This window comes from Camelus ferus, chromosome 19, assembly GCF_009834535.1.
Source record: "Camelus ferus isolate YT-003-E chromosome 19, BCGSAC_Cfer_1.0, whole genome shotgun sequence".
NCBI lineage: Eukaryota > Metazoa > Chordata > Mammalia > Artiodactyla > Camelidae > Camelus > Camelus ferus.
Window position 1 is genome coordinate 18,654,174 of NC_045714.1, and position 20,797 is coordinate 18,674,970.

Genomic DNA, 20,797 nt, shown 5'->3' on the forward strand with positions numbered 1-20,797 from the left:
TGGAAGTACTTTAAAGAGCAGTCTAAACAGAACTCTGATTCTCCACAATTGGGCACAACCATGTAGACTGGCAGTTCTTCATTCTTGAGATGGACCGTTCATCACTGTATTCTCACCTGGAAAGTGCTGACCTCCGGGGCCGTGGCAGGAGCATTTGGACAACATGGCAGTGGGTGGGACAACATTGGCTTTTCTCTATGCAGCGGAAGAACCCCTCTCTGAAGACGACAGGTTAGCACTGTATCCATACACCAAACGCATATACACAGGCATTCACGGGGTCATTTTTCACATATGAATGATGGCTCTAATTCTACGTGGGTTAAACCAGCAAACTACCTCCTTCAAACTTCCTTGATTTCAGGATGGAATTCTGTAAGTCTAGGCTCTAAATCTGAATTCCCACCTCCCAGTGCAGAGCTCCCCTCTTCAGAAGCTGTGGGAAAGGCGGACAGGACGAGATATTTTTGAAGCAGAGAACCCCAGCTGGCATTCTTGAAGAGCTTTCCAAGCATCAGTAGACACCTGTTCACAAGAAATTTGAGGCTTGGAATTCTCGGGGTGACGTTCAAAGTGAATCACACCCTCCCAGGAAGTGAGATTGGTGGGGATGAACAGATGACCTGGAGAGTCATCTCAAGATTAGGCTCAAGACATGGGTTGAAGCTCCCTCCTTACCAGCAGCAAAGTGACCCCCTGCAAGTCACTTTACCCATCTTGGCCTCCATTCCCTGAATCTGCAAAACATGAATAAAATCTACACAAATGGACCAGACTTGCGTTGGTTACGAGGCTTGAAGGAGTCACTGTATTAACAATCCTTAGTAAACTTGAGAGCCCTTCGTTTAGGAAGATGTAAAGCAGACAATTAGACTAACCCTATTTTCTTCCCAGCGTCCGACTCTAAACTTGCTCACGCACAGGCGCTGCTTTCTAATAATTAGGGCCACATCTTTCCCTCCAGCTGGGCGTGTTCAGAGTGTCTCAGGGCACCCTCTGCTCTGGCCCCCCCCCTCCTCTTAATTTCAAAAGTCCAGCGCATCCACCGCACTTTCAAAACCGACTAATGGTTTCATTGGGGAAACAAAACACATGATGAAGTGTCTGTTCTAATGCAAAAGCTTAAAAAAACCAAAACAAACCAATAAAAAAAGTGTGGCAATGCTCAGGCTGGCCACACCCACATCTCCACAGGCAGCGTCCATCTGAGCCGCCTCCACCAAGGGCCAGCCTACTCTTCCAATTCCCCTTAATTTTTCTAGTTAAAAAATTTAATTTTTAATTGAGATATAATGGACATATATCATTGTATTCATTTTAGGTGTACAACATAATTAAGCATTTTTTTCAACCCTCCTTAATTTCTGCCGAGAAAATGTGAACACGGGCGGCAGCTGGGGGCGGAGGGTAAGGTTATAAAGACACAGGCTTTGAATCAGACAGAAGGAAGTTCAGGGGGGAGGGTGTAGCTCAGTGGTAGGGCACGTGCTTAGCATGCTCGAGGTCCTGGGTTCAATCCCCAGCACCTCCGTCAAAACCAACAGCAACAACAAAAAAGATCTTAATTAAACTTACTTTGAAAAAAGAAAAGAAGGGAGTTCAAATGCTGCAGGACTAGTTCCTGGCTGGTGTGGCCCTGGGACACACGACTGCACCTGCCAGAGCCCTGCCTGGCTGCACACAGATGCCTGCTTCACAGGGCCGAGGCCGGGACCCACTGCAGGGGCTTGGACTGGCTGCCTGGATCAAACCAGGGGCTCCCCAGATGTCAGTTTCCCTTCTCATATGACCTTAGATTTTAAATTGAAAGCTGCACCCTCCTGGAACAGCAAAGTTGCCAACCTCAAATTTGTTTTTGGAGAAAATGTGACCTTGTGCTCCCAAAGCAAGCACCCTGTCTGAAGTGCACCCGCAAAGAAGCTGGCAGGAGCTTCCCGGGCCAGCACTTGGGTTGGTGCTCCCAGCGCCAGCGGGGAAGGCAGGGAAGGCTCCTTCCCCGGGGAGGAGCCCCATCTCCGTGGGCTGGTTGGCGCTGAAGCCACATAGCGCAGGGCTGACATCAGCGCCCGCCTGGCTCGCCCCCGGGCGCTCCCAGAGGAAGCTGCTCCTGTAGGTTTGGGGTCTGAGCGGGTCTCCCCAAGAGGCAGGCTCTGGGGGACAGGGACTCGGGTGGCCTGTGTGGCTGCTCTGTCTTCCCGAAGGCTTTTCCGTCTCTGAGGCACCTCACGGGGCACATTTCTTCCAGCTGACCCGTCATCAGCCTCCCCGCTCTGACCACGCCCCGTAGGCCCAGGGACAAGCCACAGGGAAACAAACAAGGCTTTGATTCCTTTGTGAGAAAATCAAAGAACTGCGAAACTCACTTAAAGGAGAGAGACAGAGACAGAGAGACAGAGAGACAGCACTCTGACCACACACTGTTTACTACTTTCGACAAACAGACCCAATCGGAAAGAAGAACTGTGGGGTTTGCTTTATGAAACTGCCTGGATTACTGTTTGGTAGCTGGTTTGGCTGCTGCTACCCAGCGGAGGAGGGCTCTGAAATGAGCCTTTCAGAGTCAACCTTCTTAAAAAAAAAAAAAAAAAAAAATCCCTGAACACTCTCGCCCTGGAAAAAAAGACAGCTTGCCAAATTCAATTTTCCCTTGGCCAAAGTAACTATCAGCAACTCAGTCCTCCAATGAGGCTATAGAGGAATTATTTCCCCCTGACTTCAGAGCAAACACCTTTCATGTGACCTCCAAACACGTTACTTATTTTAAAGGTACACAGACAAAACTTCTCCTTTGGATTTTTTTTTTTTTTTTTTTTTTTGCTTACTCCAGAAGAGTGCTTCTTACGGAATTCTATGATTGGAAGCCAACAGGGTGGTTACCCTTTGGGGAGAAGGAGGACAGGGCGGGGGTCCCGGGGTGGGGTGCTTCCAGATGCTGGTCACGTTCTGCTGAGCGGGTGCTTGTCACACAGGCATGTTCACTATGGAAACTCGGGCAGCTGCACACCGTGAGCTCTGCACTCTTCTGAACATAAAAAGGCTACTCCCCACCCCAGCAGAGCAAACTACGGCTTCTCAGAAGATAGCAGAACACCTTTCTGTGCACACACAGCCTACGGAGACGCACCTGAGCAAGACACTCAACAGTCGTGTCACACACACAGCACGAACCGGGCCCTCAGAAGGCACACTCCATCCCTGAACGGAACCATGCTGCAGTCCCCATCAGTCGCTCCCCCAAACATACCCAAGCCTGGCCTGCGGCAGCCGAGTCAGGCACAACGTGAAGTCTACTTTAAGAAGCTGTGTTTTGGCTCGAATCAGTCCAGAGGGCGGTGCGGGCTGCTCGTTTGAACTCGGGAGAAAACTGCCCCCAGGATAACTAACGCGGGATGCACTGTCCTGCCAGGCCACAGTATATTTTATAGTAAAAAAAAAAAAAAAAAAAAAAAAAAAAAGAGGCAGGTGGGCACTCACCTATTTGGTCTTCGGGGATCAGCGACTCGATGGGGGGGTCCAGCTCCGAGCTCTGGGACAGGTAGTTCTTCACCTGGGTCATGAACTGCCGGATGGTCTGCAGCAGGTCGGTGCTGGACACGTGGCACTCCTTGTTCTCCTGCAGGAAGCTCACATAGTCCTGCACCAGGCAGCCGAAGTAGGTGCGCTTGTCCCGGGCCAGCTCAGCGATCCTCCGCACCATGCGCTTCTCCGGCGTCAGGAAGGAGCTGAACACCCCGCTCATCTTGCGGAGCTGGGACTTGACGAGCCTGGGCAGCACGAAGGAGCTGTTCCTCTTCTTCTTGGACTTGATAGGGGGGGGCATGGTCTCCTGGTCACTCTCCCCCTCGTAGTCCTCCAGGCTGCTGTTGGTGTCTGCCTCATAGCCAAACAGGGGCATGCTGCGGTCCAGGTCCAGCGAGTCGGAGGAGGAAGTGGAGAGGCTCATGTCACTCAGCCTCTGTCTGCCGCCGCCGCACCACGGGGACCGGGACGAGGATGCTGAAGCGGCGGCGGGCTGGGCCCTTGTGCAATCCCCTGGGGCCGCCTCCTCCTCCTCCTCCCCTGCTATCCGGGCTCCACCTGCGCTGCCCGCAGGGCCGGCCGCGGGCTCCGGGCGAGGCCGGCTGCCGGTCAAGGTCTTGGCGCTGCCCTCCACCTCTAGAAAAGAAGCCTGCTTCTTCAGCCGGGGTGGAGGCACGGGGGTTGGTTTCGCTCCAAGCAGAGCTACGTTCCCATGTTGGTGATGGGTGGCCGTTTCCGGCATGCTCGCCGGGGCCGCGGTCCTGGACAGCTGAGGGCTGGCGTGCAGACTATTAATAGTGGGCGGCGGGGGCCTGGGTGGGGGGGACCGGGGCCTCTCGGTGCCATTCGCGCTGGGAGTCCGGGTGCAGGGCCGCCGCGGGCCTCCGCTGAGGTCCTGACTGTGCACTTTCAAGAAGAGAGGATTAATGAAGCACAGGGCTCCGTTGGTCTGGCTGCACTCCAGCTCCGAAGGCGTCCTCGTTTTTATAGAATGCACTCCATTTATAAGGCAGAGCTGGCGGGAGGCTGGAGCGGCACCGTCTGAGCAGAGAGGCCTATGGGGAGGTGGAGGGTTTGGGGGGTTGTTGTCAGCTGGAGAGCTCCAAAAATCTGAAAGTCATTATCAGTGAACACAAGAATGTAAATACAGTGCACTTGGCTGTTCCTTACCAAAAAGCACACTTGCCTGGCAATGTGCAGCCCTGGAGGGGGAGGCGCTACACTTGAGTGTTGTGTTTTTCTTTCTTTCTTTTCCCTTTTTTTTTTTTTTTTTTGCTTTAACTGCATTCCTTCTTTACTGGAAAGGGGAGCAATGAGGCCAGGCCCAGCTGCGGGTTGGCAGGAAGGCTCCGGAGGCTTTTTGCCTTCAAAGCCCTGGAGATGGCTCAGCCACTGCACAGAGCGGGCCTGGCCTTTCCCCAGGTGAGGAAAAAGGAACTGGGTTGGTTACAGTGCAAACTCGGAAAAGGCCACGGGGCTCCCCACTTGCTTCACAAAGACGGAGTCTGCCGGCAAAGCAGCAGCGTCCTCTGCGGTCCGCCTCTCCCGGGATGCCCTCTGCAGAGGGCTGGGCAGTTCCCCTTTAACGGGCAGGACCAGCAGCTGGGCCTGGGGGATGTTACACAATCTGCCTGGTTTTACACATTCAGCATTAAAACCCCCAAAGGAGGAAAAATACACTCATGGGTCCCATCAGCAAAAACAGGAGAGCCGCTTGGGCACATGTTAAGTGCAAGTCCGACGGTCTATCCTGGTCGTTTGCTGCCCATTCTTCCAAAACCCCAGCCCCCACCCCGGCCTTGGCTGCTCACGCACGGTGCTCTCTGCAGCGGCGCGCAGGCTGCCGCTGCCACACTGCCCTGCCCGCTTTGACGGAGGGGTCTGGTTTCCATGCAGTCGAGGGAGGCCGGGGTGATGCTAAATGCAGGGTTGTAATTTCCACCTGGAATAGGTCAGCGTCACACTGAAGCTCTGCCTTGCTGTGTTTGCTTAAACTGGGTTTCCTTCCCAGGGGCCCAGAACGGCTGGTCCAAGGCCTGGGAGAGGCTGGGGCTGGGAGCCCGGCCCGGCCTGTCTGCAGTTGCCTGCATCTTCTCGTCCTTCCTCCCCGCTCCCCTTCCAGCTCCTCCTCCCCCAGCCCCCAGCTCTGTGCTGCCCAGCCCTGGAGCAACAGTCACCTGAAGCCCAGTCGGGCAACGCACAAACACGATTTTCAATTTTTCTTAATGTGAATCGGCTTAAATTTAAAACCTGGCGCCCAGGTCGGTTATGGGGAAGCTTCTAAGGAGGTCGGGAGCTTGGGTCTGTGAATCTACTTTTTCGATTGTAAATTTAATGAAATCATTAAATACAGATCCGTGTATTTCTGCGGAAAATTTAGGGCCTGAATTGAGATGTGTTGTAAGGACAAAATATGTGCTGGATTTCAAACACTATGAAAAAAAAAAGTGAACTGTTCTATTCATACTTTGAAAAATACTGACCATATACTGAAATAATATTTCAGATATTACATTGAATAAATTAAATTATAAAAATGAATTTCACCTTTAATTTTCTTAAAGGTGGCTACTAGAAAACTGAGAAGTACCCGCTGGCTGGCCTTAGATGCACTTCTGCTGGCCGGTGCGGAGCCGCGCTCACCGCCCTTGGGACCTCCGGGGACTCCCACTGCCGCTGCTGTGCCACTTTTTTCGGGGGGGGCGTTAATTAGGTATGTGTGTATGTATTTATTTTATTTACTTATTTTAACGGAGGTCCTGGGGAGAACCCAGGACCTCGTGCATGCTGAGCACACGCTCTATCGCTAAGCTACACCTCCCCCACCACGGGACTTTTTATTTGCTTCCGGTGAGCGGCCACCAGAGCAAGCTCTTCCTCACCGTCATCTCTGCAGGACACAAGTGCTACCCCGGACACTTCCGTCCACGAGCCCCGGCACCAAGCGCACCTAGCAGGCCGGCCACCGAACCGGGAGTCGGGGGCGCGGGCGTCCCTGCAGGGAACGGAGCCCAGCTGCACGTCAAGAGGCCGACGCGCTGGCCGACCCCGTTACCTCAAGCTCAGCAAACGTCCCAGACCCTCTGCCAGGTGGGTGAAGCCCACGCAGAGGCTGCGAGACCTCTCAGCAGGGACGTTTAGGCCGCCCTGGTATTTTTACCAGGATTCTGGTTCCCAGCCCTTCGGCCCAGCTGCCCAGCCGACGGGCCTCGGGCCCACGTGGCGGTTCCTTTGAGGCAATCCAAGTCTCACAGGGGACTGTCAGTGTCCCTCCCGGCTTCCCTGTGAATCTCACGCTCCCTGGGCAAGGGCACCCTCTGCAAAACAAGTTCTTCAGACTGAGAGGAAAACTTGCCAGAGGAGAACACATGTATTTTTTATTTGCTGCGGCAAGTGGCACAGCTTCTCGGGTCCTCGGAATCCTGGTGCCTGCCCTTCAGAATCCTAGACTTCCACCCACATACTTGCTCTGGCGGCTGGTCTGTCTGAAGACTGAAGCCCTGAAATCTTCAGAGAATCCCCCCTTCCCATGGAGGAGGAAAACGTTTCTACGAAAGTCAAATCCACAGGTTTCCCAGGCAACAGGACCAGGAACTGAAACCAGGGGGAATCGCACATCCTGAGCCCCTGCCCCCCACTGCCCGGCCGGCCCAGGGTGCTGTGTTTGGGGGCGGTGGAGGGAGGGGTGGCGAGGGGCCGGCTGGCCGCTGCGAGGACACTCAGAACCCCCGGCCCAGCACACCAGGGCCGGAACTGAACACAAGGGGAAGTCAGACAGATGTTACTCTGGACGCCTGCTGACAAATTCCTCAAAGCACAGACATGCCGCCAATGCCCTGCCTTCGTCTAAAATAAAACCCGTGCACGTGAGGCGCCAAGCTGCTTCCCCCGCATCAGGCACTGCGCTCCCCCTGCAAGACGCCACAGGAAGGCCCCACCCATGGCAGAAGTTCACCTTCCATTAGGACCTGGGTGTTTGGGGAGCTCAAACTCACCAACGGGAGATGCTGGGGGCAGTTCAGGGGCTCCTCAGGTAAACTCAGCACCTGCTTCTGGCTGCTGGTTCAACGACTGACTCAGAAAAAGACTCAGCAGGTGTGAGTCAGGGACCTCATGGAGTTTTGCCAAGGAGAGGAGGATTATTTGTGGGGGTGGGGTGGAGGGAAGTAATTAGATTGATTGATTGATTGATTGATTGATTGATTTACTCACTTATTTTAATGGAGATACTGGGGACTGAACCCAGGACCTTGTCGTGCTGAGCACACGCTCTGTACCACTGAGCTGTACGTTCCCCGCCAAGGGTGACTTTTTGACGTCACACTGTATCGCCCACCAGCCTGACACCGGCTCCGCTCCACGCGTTCATTTCAGGAGAGCTGGGGCAGGGGCACCACTTACTTAGTCCCAGCTGAGCTAGCTCTTCAAGCTGGGCCTCCGTCTTGGCTGTTGCGATGGCGTAAGGCAACTTCAACGTGAACGGGAGAACGTCCCTGATTTTTCAAAAAAGAGAACACACGTAAATTACACGGCTTGTTTTCATTTCCATCCTAGAGGTGTTTTGGCTACAACTATTTAAAATCTCCCACGCAGACACCACATCATAACTAACTGGAACTTGTCACTACTGGTGATAGGACTGTGGGTCACCACTCCTGCCTGCATTGGCCACGCGGGACAGGCTGAGGGACAGCCACCGTGGCTTCAGTATCTGCAGCGAGGACCAAATCGCCTTCCAGGCAGCTAAACCCAACCTAGAGTTAATATTGGAGTTGCTGACTACGCTGGTGAGCCCAGCATACGTCTAAAACATCAGGGACTCATGTGCTTGATGCTCTCAACACTGGGCCGCGACTCCCTGGGCAGGGACTGTGTAATCCTTACCCAAGATTTCCTAGGCCACTGCCTCACACACGGCAGGTCCTCAGTGAGCCGTCTGCCGGCTCGGGCCCGTGTCCTGTCCTGTGTGTGCCAGAGACAAGACTTCCCCTGAGTTTAAGGCAGCGCTTCTCTAACTGTGATGTGCACAGGACTCCCGAAGGCCTTGCTGTACCGCACCCCGACTCGGGAGGTCTGGGGGAGGCCGGAGAGCGGGCGTTTCTGCCAAGCCCCCAGGTGATGCTGCTGCCCCTGCCCCTGCCCCTGCCCCTGGACTGCGCTGCGAGAAGGTAGGCAGATCTAAGGGACTTCACGTGACAACCCTGCCCCTGAGCAGCAGGGCACCACGTGTAGAACGGGAAACACACCCACTGTGGCATCGCAGACCAGCTGGCCCAAGAGCAAGGAGCGGGGCTGGCCCCAGGCTCCTGCTGTGGCCAGGGCGCAGCGTCGCCACCCGCAGAAGTATGGACCATGACCTCCCGCTTCCTCCAAAAGGGCAAAGGCAGGCTTAACATTTGCTCATCTTCACACAGGAGGGTTAAGATCATGCTCTCAGCACTGGAGAATTCCGCCCGGGGCTCAGCCCAGGGCCTTGCCTGATACAGACAGGGAGAATGTGTTTCAAATAAATGAATGAATGAACATTCAGTGACTGTGGTGACTTATCAGAAAAAGACTTATTTTTTCAGTGGTGGCATGGGTCTTAACAAGAAAGAATTCATTCATTCATTTGACAAATGTCTATGGTCACCTACGACGAGCCAGACGCTATTCCAGATGCTGGGAACAAAACAGACAGAAGTCCCCACCTGCATGGGGCTTCATTCCAGTAAGATGCCAGCAGACAACGAACAAGTGCGCAATTCACAGAACAGATGACGAGGGACGTGTGCTTTGGGTAAAAGTAAAGAGCAAAAGGGGACAAATGAAGAGGGTTCAAGAGTGAGAGCTGGCCAGGGAAGGCCCCACGAGCAGGTAGCATTTGGCTGAAGATCTAAAGGCAGCCAGAGAGTCAGGGAAAGGGAGTGGCAGGTGCAAAGGTCCTGGGGCAGGAGAGGTTCTGGCGTGTATGAAGAACAGCAAGGAAGCCCCTCCTTGGCTGGGGTGGAGATAAGTGAGGGACAAAGCTTGGAGCTCCTGCCTGTGTTTTGTCGACACAAGATGCCCTGAACATTTCCATTGAAGAAAATAACTATATCAAACAAGCAGTTGTTTACAGGAAGATTAGGCAACATTCTAGGGCTGACTCAGATTAAATCTGGATGACTGGAGAATTTTGGAAGCCTTGAAGCTGTTGACAATGAATAACAAATTAGTCAGGTTGATGAAAAGAGCAAAACACAAGTAAAGGGGAACAGGGTCACGAGGGCTCACACAGACGCTTGGGGTTGGCAGCAGGAGACTCCTCTTTCCTGGGGTGTCAAGCCTGGGGTGGCACTCGTGGTGAGTGCCTCCTTCTACCTGTCCACTGGCATCTGTCCCGGAAGAAGCAGGCGGGGCCTCGGGGGACGGCTGCCTGACCCAGGAGAGGCAATGACCCACATTACCATCCTAAAGGAAGACGAATGAGAACCAGAACTTGGTAACGCCAAAGCATCACGCAAACATATGTGTCTCTGGCTGTACCAACTTAATTAAAACCTCCTTACTTTAGATAATTTTGGGGAAAAGCCACATATAACAAAACCAACCTCGGTTGACCTGAAGGTTTTACCCTGCCCAGTGCAGGACCTGGGGCCCCAACATCACATGATCGGTTCTGGTTTTTCTTAATGATACAGGCGACAGGCAGCCACACCTGTCATTCACTAATGGGTGGTTTTAGCCTTTGATCTACTTGAAAATTAGACGTTGCGCGTGAGTCCTCTCCATGGTTCAGCATGGTGCCTCCCCCCCCCCACACACACACAAAAGGAGGCACCTCCTCTCACCTACACCCTGTTAAGCAAAGGGGCTTCAACTCTCGACTTGCATAACAGACAAAATAAAGCCACCTTTGGTATACACCTTTCACTCAAGAGCTGGCTGCAGTACGTGCATAATCTGGGTTTATTTTTTTAACTTCGCTCTCTCTCTCGTATTTCCAGAGGCTTATTATTAAGCCTCTACTGTTGCACTGCGCTTTACCTCCCAGGGCTCGGCACGTGCCTCTGCGAGGAGGCTTTGATGCCCCCATTTCACAGATGAAGAGCAGAGGAGGACAGAGGTTGGGAGGTCCCTGCACCCACTCACAGTTAGTACAAGATGAAGTGGGGACGGGGACCCAGGTGTGTGGGACCCCATGGTCTGCGGAGCTGTGCTGGATACGGGGGATAAAATGGGCTTGGACTTCAAAGCAGGCCTGGGTTCAAATCCAGTATCTGGTGTTTATTGAATGATTATGAGCAAATCTCTGTCTCTCCGAACCACAGTGTCTTCCCGATCCTCACTTCAGGGCTGCTGTGAAGATCAGAAATAATGTATGTACGGTGCACAGATACAGAAAGCCCGTGAATTTGTAATTATACTTAATAATTAGCAATTGTAATTAGTAATCCCGCCCCTTTCTGTTCCAAGGGTGGTTTTAGAACCAGCAGGTTCCGCCTCACCACCTGGGAGCCTGTTGAAAATGCAGAGTCTCAGGTGCTGCCTGGCTGGACCTGCTGAATCCGAACCCACGTTCCAGCAGGGTTCCAGGCGGCGCGCAGCGGGACGCTGCCCGCGCCGGGCCCGCAGACGCCCGCCGGGCCCCGGGGGCCGAGGTCTGCGTCTCCCTCCTCAATCACACTTCCAACGTGGCAGATCACACGCTTAATGAACCCACGAATTCTCTAGTCTGGAGCAGTGCGCACACACCCACCGTGTGAGTGCCAGGGCTGCAAGCTAATCCCTTCTGCCGCTTGAGCATCTTCACAGATAAGTGACCAAGTAGAACATTTCAAACATACATTGGTGAGACTGGGTCAAATCAGCTACTGGTCAGATAAATGAGGAACACTGTGTGAAAGGGAAAACAAAAACATCAAGAACTTTTGCAGCTGGGGAAAAAAAAAGGAAAAGCTTTGGGATGCTCCCGTAAGCACCTGACAGCGGCTTCATGCTCTGTCGGTGACCCAGGCTTCTCCGTACTTTACCCCCTGTCATCAGGCAGCCCTGGGCAGCCGTCTCCCGGGTTATGGTGACCACGGACAGCGGGGAGAGATGGAGATGGCGCCTTTCATGAGCTGCTGTCAAATCCTGCTCTACGAGTGTGACGAGCTTTCACCATGGCACACCCACCGAGAAGCAAACTGTGAAGTGTGAACCTTGGCCAACTCACCTTCAGCTGGCATGCTAGTGTTGAAAGTCACTCACGCCAGACCAGGTGTCCATCCCTGGGGATGGCGGGGGACTTCTGCACTGGCCTCCCCTCTTTGGACAGATTTCCTCACACAGGCTCCCGCCCACACCCTGGCAGCCACGTGTGTCTCCTGGTCCATTTGAGGTGCAGCCCCTTTCTTCCTGGGGGGCCCCCCTCTGAAGTGCCTCCCCCGCTCAGGCCACTGACTGTGTGGCTTCAGCTGGCCTGGCCTGGTGACCTCCAGGAGTGAACAGCTCAGCGCCCCCCTCCCTCAAGGGTCTAATCCAACAGGTGCAACCAACACCCAACTCAGTCTGAGAAAGAACCCAACCCTTAAATTAAAATGAAACACACCAATCCCACATAAGCTCAGCAGCCTGAGCATGCCATGGGGGTGAGAGGGGTCTCTGCAAACAACCCGAGCAGCACACGCCCGTCTCTGCTCTGTCGGCTGCAACCGACGCCAAAAGGCAACCGACGCCCACCGACCCTGGCTACCCAAGAACTGGCCGTGTCCGCCTCTGCAGACGGTGAGTTTCAATCCTCATTCACGGAAAGAATCCCTGATTTCAAAAACTGTGATGGTGAACAAGAAAAGAAAGAAAGAAGAAAGCCGTCCCCACTTGTTAACCTTCCCGACACTTGTTAACATGAGGGCTGGGGGCTTTATTTCCCGTAGACGGAAACAGTGCTTTATTTACAGAAAGGACGGGGGCACCCCGTGGGCCTCGGGGAGTCTGATGCGAGATTTCTGGGCTGGCTCAAGGAACCCTCTTGTCTAGAATGAACTGCACCCACTGGGGAGTTTTCAGAAACATGATCAGGGACCTTTAAACGTTACAGGTCTGCATGGTCAGCCCCTTTCTGCGTGTACGCGCGTGTGTGTGATTTACATCTGGAGGGGCGGGGAGTGGGTATTTTGATCTTAAGCCTGGCACAGGGGACCTGGTGACCCTTTCACTTAAGGGGCCAATCCTTCCAGGGACATCCCACAGGTGGCCAGCCTCCCGGTGCCCTCTGCCCGGCTCAGATCAAGAAAACTTGGGGCCCCTCATATCACACACACCAAGCAGGTGCTTGCAGTCACGAGATGAAGCGGCCTTACCTGCTGATGCAGTAGAAAGCAATGAGCCGGAATAAATCTGCAAAACTGATTCCCGAGCCTTCCAGGGAAAAGGCTGGAAAAGAGAGATGCCGGAAACCAGCTGAGTGTCCCTGAGCAAGGAAAGACCGAGCGACGCTGCCTGCTGCGGGGCTGTCTCGGCACCCTCCAAACCACGCCCGCAGCTGATCAGGACCAGCTGTGCAGAGGACGCACGCTGGCCAGAGACAGGCCGGCGAAGGGTCCCTGACTCACTGGAGCACATGCACCAGGGCTTGGTAAATAGACCAGCACAGACGCACATTGCACAACGGTCTCTTTTTAAAGTTCAAGATGCAAAGCTGGGCAGGGCCAAGGGGCCAGACTGGCTGGAGTGAGAGACCATCAGCACATGGCAGGGCTTGGGGGACACCGAGTCCCCGGCGGCCCTCGACCCTCCTGGGTCACAGTTCTCTCTGCCCAAGCAGGCCACCTCCAGTAAAGACAAGAGGCAGAAGGAACGCAAAGCTGAGAGGATAACACAAGGTTCCCATAAATCAGCTTTGGGTTAAACTCAGTATGAAAGATGTAAATTGAATTTACATGAATTTTAGTGTGAGGGTGGGGAATAGCTCAGTGGTAGAACTAGTTTGCCAGAACAGCTCAGTACTTAGCATGCACGAGGTCCTGGGCTCAATACCCAGTTCCTCCATTAAAAAAAAGTGAAAAAAAATTCATTTCACTTACTTAGATCCCCCTCCCCACCAAGTGTGCAAGCTTCCAACAAAGAAAAGATGTTCTGGCAAGAAGGTGTGCCATTTTGTACGTCTTCCAGATGGTGGAACGGTGAGTGGCTTGACTTCAAGTCTCCATGTATTTGTCACCCACTCCTCACGCCTTCTTGGCTGAAATGCCACCCGTGCGGTTGTTTTTCCAAAACCATTCCAAGCAGCCCCAGCTGTGTGAAGACTGCCTTGTCCCCTCAATCAGATGACTTTCTTTCCCTTCTGTAGCCTCAGTTATTTCACTCATGTTGTATTATTTTGCTTACTATTTTTGGAGCACCCCCAGACACACACGACACACATGACTGACAGGTAGAAACACACAATCATGCGCACCACAATTTAGTGAGTTAAAGGTAGGGGTAGGTTAACGTCTCTGAGCCTCGATTTTCTCATCCGTAAAATGGACAATAACTGTACTTCCCTCGTCTCCCAGAATGGCAGTAGTGGGAACTGAAATTTTTTTTTTTAATGGAGTAACTTATGTGAAAGCAGTCTACACAAATAGGAGGTGGCTTTTATTACGAAACACATCGTCCAGATGTTATGATGAAATATCCATTTTTTTCTAAGGCCAGCCTTTCCTCGTCTCAGTCCACTGCAGTTCACAGGGGAGGCAGGCCCTGGCCAGCAGGGCGTCATCACGAGGCCTGAGGCAGCGAGTCACAGCAGCTTCCTGCTTTGCTCGCACGGGCTCTTGCAGCCAACTTAAGCCACCTGGAGAGGAGCCGGGACGGGATTAGAGGTCTCGGCAAAACGGGGAGGAAAAATCTTCAGCCAGGAGAGACCTCAGGTGAACACCGAGAAAACGTGAAGTACACACAGTAGCTGCACCTATTGTAGGAGGGCAGGGGCTTCCAGGCTGAGTTGACTTCGGATGTTAGACAAGCTTTAAAAACCACTTCGATACATCACACTTCTTGGCTAGCACACTTCCAAGGCCAACTCAGAATTGCCTTTTCCCATTTAATATTTAATTCACCGTCTTAAAGAGGGTGGGTATGAAATCTGCCTTCTGATTCCCTCCTAATGTAAACAAACTGGCGAGCCATTAGCAGGCTTCTCTGGCTGCGCAGACGTCTTTGCCTGCGGGAGTTTTTCCCGGATGCCAGTGACCTTGTGAGAAGCCTGGAGGAAAAACATCAGGGGACCTGGGTCTGCAGCTGACCTGAGGCTGGTCACAGCGGCCAGAATGTCTCCTCCAGGCCCCGTTAGGGGCCACTTGGCTCAGCATGACCACAGACTCCGGGCTGAGCGGAAGCCCATACCTGCCCTGAGATTGACCTCAGTGCCTTCAGCTCCCTCAGTGGCAGGGACTGAGGTCTGCTCAGGATGAAGCCAAGAAGCAAGTGAGAATCTGGGGTCCACCGTCCTACGGAGACAGTCGACCAGCATCCAAACTCGCCTTCACACCTCAGCATGCTAGCCTGTGGCTTCAATGAAACCTTCCCCTTGGGAGTCTAAATCCATCTTCTGATCGTTGCCGGGAGGCTGGCGGTACATCAGGACTGTGTGTTCCCTTTTTCATTTAAAACTTGGCCTCCGAAGACTTCACATTTCCAGTGACCATGGATCAGCAGAAAGAAAACCAGCACTCCTGAGCACTAGCCTCCCCTCCCAAACTTCAGCCAGTCAGTTTTTCCAACGGGCTAGCTTCTGCCTATGATTGGCTGCCTTTTGCAGGACACTGAACAGGGACGGCCTAGAGGGGACATGTTGGCTTTAGAGGGAGGTCCCATCAAAAGGCTCAGTTGTGTAGTCTGCCCTGCAGCTGAGAAACCAGCAAACCTGGGAACCACGCCCTGCCTGAGAAGGGGGCGAGGAAGCCAGCCTCTTTTAGGCCCCTGCCATGTGCCAGGCAGTAGACTGCAAACTGCACACGGTTGTTTAACTGAACTGTTAACAGCTCTCTGAGGTCACTATCACCCCATCATACAGATCAGAAAACCGAGGCTCCTAGGGTAGGTTACCTGCCCAGTCGTCCAGTGAACAAGTAACAGCGCTGGGACTCAGACCCGTGTCTGTCCACCTCAGAGTATAGGCTCTCGGGTCCCCTTCCACTTGCTCGAAGCCCCGAGGCCTTCACGTTGCCAGGATCTGACCCAATGACCACTTACTGTATGTGCTTTCCCTTATGGTGAACTCCTTGAGCGGGGCTCCAAATTCACAGGGCAGGCGAAGGGAGAGGACTTTCTTCTGCATTTTCGTGGATTTACGAACCAGGAAGATCTAGTGGAAGAAAAAGAAATTCCAGCTGAGGAATGATCTAGAAAGCTGGGATCTGGGCATCTGATTCCCTGCACACCCAGCACCCACGAGGGGCATGGAGACGGGCGATGGGCAAGCAGGCCATGGTCTCTTTGGTAACCGACCTCAGCAGAGCCCTACCTGCCCTTTGACAGAATCTTCCCATGAGGCTACAGAGCGCCTCAGTCCGCAGGACCATGCGCAGTTCGGTGGTGGTTCTACAGCTCATGCCATGTATTTGCTAGCCTGGGTCTGATGGGCATCCTGGTGGATGAAGCTGAATTCTAGACCCAGGGACCATGGTTAAGCCATCAGCGGTGAATTGGAAGTGTATTAGCTAATCTGGCTCACAGGTGTATTTAAGACAGACATCTGAATTTGTTACTAACAGTGAAAAAGCAGTTCTTTTGTGCTACACATTAAAATCTGAAGGTCTAGCTGCTCCTAGAAAACGAGATGATAAGGCAAGGCCAGGCATGGCAGAGTCCACCGGAGCTGGAAAGCGGCAGCTTCACCTGCGTGGTGGGGAGCTGTGCTCTGGGGCTCACCACAGCCAACAGTGAGGCTGGTGGTCCACCACCCCGACTCGCCTCACTTTCTGACAGCTCCCTCCAGTTCCAAATAATGTCTTTAAAAGCAGGTTTAAAGCAGCCCAACTCCTGGTGCCGATCTCAGGAGACCAGCTTAGCCTCTGACACTGCAGAGGTGAGCATGCTGCATACCGCTGTGCAGGTTGTACACTGCACAACTCCAGGGGGTGACATCTGCCTAGACTACAAATTGAATGGAACTCCCTGGAGTTCATTTGCAGTGTGGCAGCCTGGCTGTGTCCTGGGTCCCTTTCGTGGTACATGATTCTTCCCTAAGGATTCCATCCTGTCCCATTTCTCTAACTACTTCTCTTGCCTCTGCATTTGGACACCTGTCTCCACTCTCCTACTTTTCTATAGCCTTTTAGTTTTTTTCGCACCTCATCTTCACTTCTTTCTGTATGTCCAGTCAATAGCTCCTAAGATACTTTCCTGGGGACCAGGGGTAACAGGAATTGGGTGTCCAGTAAGGAGACAGGAAGCTCTCTTTTTTACCCCCAGCATCCATGGGGAGGAAACCATAGAATTTGCCAGCTCAGTGGCTCTGGGTCACCCTAAGGCTGAAGCAGGTGTCTCCTAAATGCTGTCCTGATGAGTAAAAGCCCCAGGGCACTGCTGGGAGGCAGCTGTCAGTTGGTGGAAAGAAATATGGCCTCCTTATGCAAGCGGGATCTCCTTGAGTCCTGGGGGGGTCTCAGTCCAGGGAGAGTCCAGCCTCAGGACCTCACCTCCTGAATGTCGGAACCTTAGCTCAGCAGTCAACGGAGCAGGGCCTACAGACCAAACCCACCCTGCTGTCTGCTTTCGCAAACAAAGTTCCACTGACACCCAGCCTTGCTTTCTCGTTGACATGTTGTCCCTGGCTGTGTCTGCCCTACGACAGCAGAGTTGAGTGGTTATGACAGAGACGGTCTGGGCCCCAAAGCCAAAAGTACTGACACGCTGACTCTTTACAGACACAGTTTGCTAACCCCTGTCTTGGGCTGTAGATTAATCAGGGTTGGTGGCACCCCAAGGACCAAGGCCACCAGGGCTGGTCTTTCAAATCTCTCTCCTTCACACAGCTGCCCTGCCTCCTCCTCAGCGTCCCGGCTTCCCCTGGTGAACCGTGGCCTCTCCTGCGCTCACCCCACCCTCAGCCTGTCCCAGCTCGTCAGGCCGGTCCTGCCCAGGGATCAGGCAGGTGGAGAACCTCCTGCCTGACTTGCTCCCCATCAGGTCTCGGCGGGAATGGACGGGCCCGACTCCAGGGGCAGAGGGGGATGGGGAGGGGGGCTGTTGCCTAGCAACACGGCAACCTCCCGTCAGACTTTTCTGCAGAAATACAGGAGCAGACAGCTCACCCTGCAAAAAGGGGGGCCTCCCAAAAGGGGGTCCTGATCATACAGACCAAAACCAGAGGCAACAACCTGGCGTGCTGGCCAAGGATCTCTCCTCAAAGGTGATCCAACACTGTGCCTGTCTCCCTGAGCGTGTTCCGACAGAGGTCTCAGCCCTGTCTGTTTCTGGCAGGTGAGAAACAAAGGCTCACTCAGAAGTCAAAAAGTGATCGCCAGCAAGCTCTGGGTGGTGGGAAACTCAGAGGTTACTTTGTGCCCGGTTGTGACTGAAGGAGTTTTCTCCTCGCCTCTCCACCTATTTCTTAGTTTCCATCCTCGTGGGTTGTTTCAAGTCTTGTTTTATCTGTGATTTGTTGTGTTCGTCCCTTTTTTAGGAGTAGACAGCACAAACAAGCACTGTCCAGTAGAACTTTATGCGGTGGAGATGTTCCGTAGCCTGCACCAGCCAGTATGGTAGCCACTAGCACCCTGTGGCTAGCGAGCGCTCGAAATGTGGCTGGTGCAACTGAGGAGCCAAATTTTTTATTGTTTTATTTTATGAATGTAATTTAAATAGCCACAGAAGGCAAGGGGCTACCACGCTGGATCGCACAGGATATACCTGCCAATCTCTGAATGACATTTTTTTGAGACACTTCCATTGCGTCATGGAGTGGGCTTGATTGAGATGAGACTGGTCTTGGGTGGGCAGGAGCTAAAGAGACCAGAAAGGACTGTGATCTGTGTGGAAAGCCACTTAGAAAACCCAAGGAAAGGGGGGTAACACGGCAGCCAGAAGAGACAACACTATGGACTGGGTCCCCAGGTGGACGGCTGGGCGCTGGCAGGGTTCCCAGGCTCACCGTGAAAGGAAGACGGCTGGGGGCAACGAGGACCCTACAGCCAGGCCCATCCCCAGCGTCGGATCTCAAGAAGTCGGGCCCGAGGCCCCTGGCCAGTGGCCCCACCTGGTCACCCAGATGCCCTGTCATCCCGCAGCTGCCACTGATGAAGGCAGAAAGACAACTCACAGAGGACTCTGTTCCTGGGACCCGCCTCCATAGTTTCCAGAACTTCCCAACATTGTACCCAGTACACACCAGGAACCGGGCTTCCTACAGGCCGGGAAGAACTTTCTGGAACGCCAAGTCTTTCTCTTTAAGGAAGCGGCGGCCCTGCCCGCCTCGAGCTGTTCTCTCCTTCTGCGTCTTACCCCCGGAGGCTGCGGCCGTAGGACTTGCGCGGCCTCCTCCTCGCTGAGGCTCAGCTGCAGCCAGACGGGGTGGGTGTGCAGGAGCCGGTCCAGGACGCTGAGCCTGTTGGAGAGGCTGTCATAGCCGGAGTCGCGGGGACAGGGCTTCACATCCTTCTCCTCAGAGCGGCCACTGTCCTGGTGTCTTACCATGCTGGGAGAAAGGATGCGCAGGGTCACCTGGATGCCGCACAACCTCCCGAACGAGGACAGCATCCCGCAGTCTCACAGGCCGGGCCCGCCCCAGCACAGGCCCCGTCCTGTCACCACCACCTTCTCCGTCCTCCCCGCCAGACGGAAAGCTTCCTGAGGGCAGGTACCACCTTACCCCGCAGGGCTCAGCCACCATCGACGCAGCCAACCTTCCACTTCTGCCAAGCTGTCAGAGGGGTTAAACACCCCACGTGCTGTGTGGTCGCTCGCCTGCCATCTAACATTCCTTACTCGGAGCCCTACACGCTCAGTTCCACACGGTAACCACGAGGTCCTGAAGCTCAGGAACGTGAACTCAGTGAGCTCGACTTTGAGAATAAATAGAAACGTCGTGTATTTTAAAACATAAGATTCATTTTATGGACGTGGGAAGAAAACAAATATCAAGATGGATTGTAGTTCTTAATTTTGTAAATAGATTTCTGGACCAACATCAAATCCAGATTAATGCAACCGTATGATTCAAGCCACTTCTGTTTAATCATTTCACTGCCCTAGCGTCATCACCGGTTAACCAGTATATTAATTCCTAGTTCTGAAGCTTGTTTTTCGATTATCCAGCCTTGTAATTAAATAATTTTGAATGAAAAAAATATGAAATGAAGTGTGATACACTGTACATAATTTAATATATATTTTTAGGACTTAATTATTTTAAAAAATGGAATGCAATGGTACTTAACTTTTACCAAAGAGAGAAAAATGTTATTTCTATTGCCTGGAGAAAATAAATATTCTCATTTTTGCAGAAATAAACAAAAAATCAAAAGACGAGCATTCACACTCACACTTAGGCACACAAATTTGTCCCCAAATGAACTGGATTTCATTTCTTTCCACACATCTCAGCACTTTCATTTTCATTACTAATATTATTTATAATAAACCCCACAGCTGAATGGTGGTGCACTGTTCATAAAATCATAGTAACATTATTCATAATTGCTGTAAAGTGGAAACAGCCCAGATCTCCAACAACGAACGAACAGATAAATAAAATGTGGTCTATCCTCACAACGGAATTGTATTCAGCCATAATATTCACTCGTTCTTGTGATGAATGAGGCACTGCTCCATGCTTCGAAACAGGTGAGCCCTGAAGACCTCACATGAAGTGAGAGCAGCCGGACACGATGCTGTATGATTCCACATACATGAAACATCCAGGTTAGACAGAAACACAGAGGGGGAAAGATCAGGTTGCCTGGGGCTGGGACTGGGAGGGGGTGGGATACGCAGCGAATGCTGAGGGCATGGAGTTTCCTTCAAGGTAACAAAAATGTTCCGGAACGCGGTGAGCTGACGGCGGTACAGCTTTGTGAAATCCTGACAACCACTGAACTGTAGAACACGTGAATGAAATCTCAAGACTTCTGTCATCTCCTTTGGTGCCCAACACTAACCTTGTCATTAAGTATTTAACCCTCATTTTATGAACAAGGAAACTGAGGCCCAAGAAGCTACTGAGATGTCCAGACAAACAGTCACGAAATGGCAGAGCTGGAAATTCAAGAGGTCTGGTGTTCATCCAACTTTTCAGGCAACAGGTCAGAGCATGAACTCAGGACGGCTTGTATCTATGTGGCATCTA

The 20,797-nt window shown here is 52.8% G+C and overlaps 1 protein-coding gene across 8 annotated transcripts in view; it reads right to left on the reverse strand.

Moving 5' to 3' along the window:
* RIN2 (Ras and Rab interactor 2) overlaps positions 1-20,797 on the reverse strand; it is a 196,842-nt gene that overhangs the window by 20,416 nt on the left and 155,629 nt on the right. For 6 of the 8 annotated variants that reach the window (XM_032461754.1, XM_032461753.1, XM_032461752.1 and 3 more), the window contains 5 exons: positions 18,955-19,147; positions 15,703-15,814; positions 12,825-12,897; positions 7,921-8,012; positions 3,475-4,629 (listed from right to left, as the gene is read on the reverse strand). In XM_032461754.1, coding sequence (XP_032317645.1) covers positions 3,475-4,629; positions 7,921-8,012; positions 12,825-12,897; positions 15,703-15,814; positions 18,955-19,147 — 1,625 coding nt within the window. Of the gene's footprint in view, positions 1-3,474; positions 4,630-7,920; positions 8,013-12,824; positions 12,898-15,702; positions 15,815-18,954; positions 19,148-19,321; positions 19,515-20,797 lie in introns of all 8 variants that reach the window. The other 2 variants (XM_032461757.1, XM_032461758.1) reach the window with 2 other exon arrangements.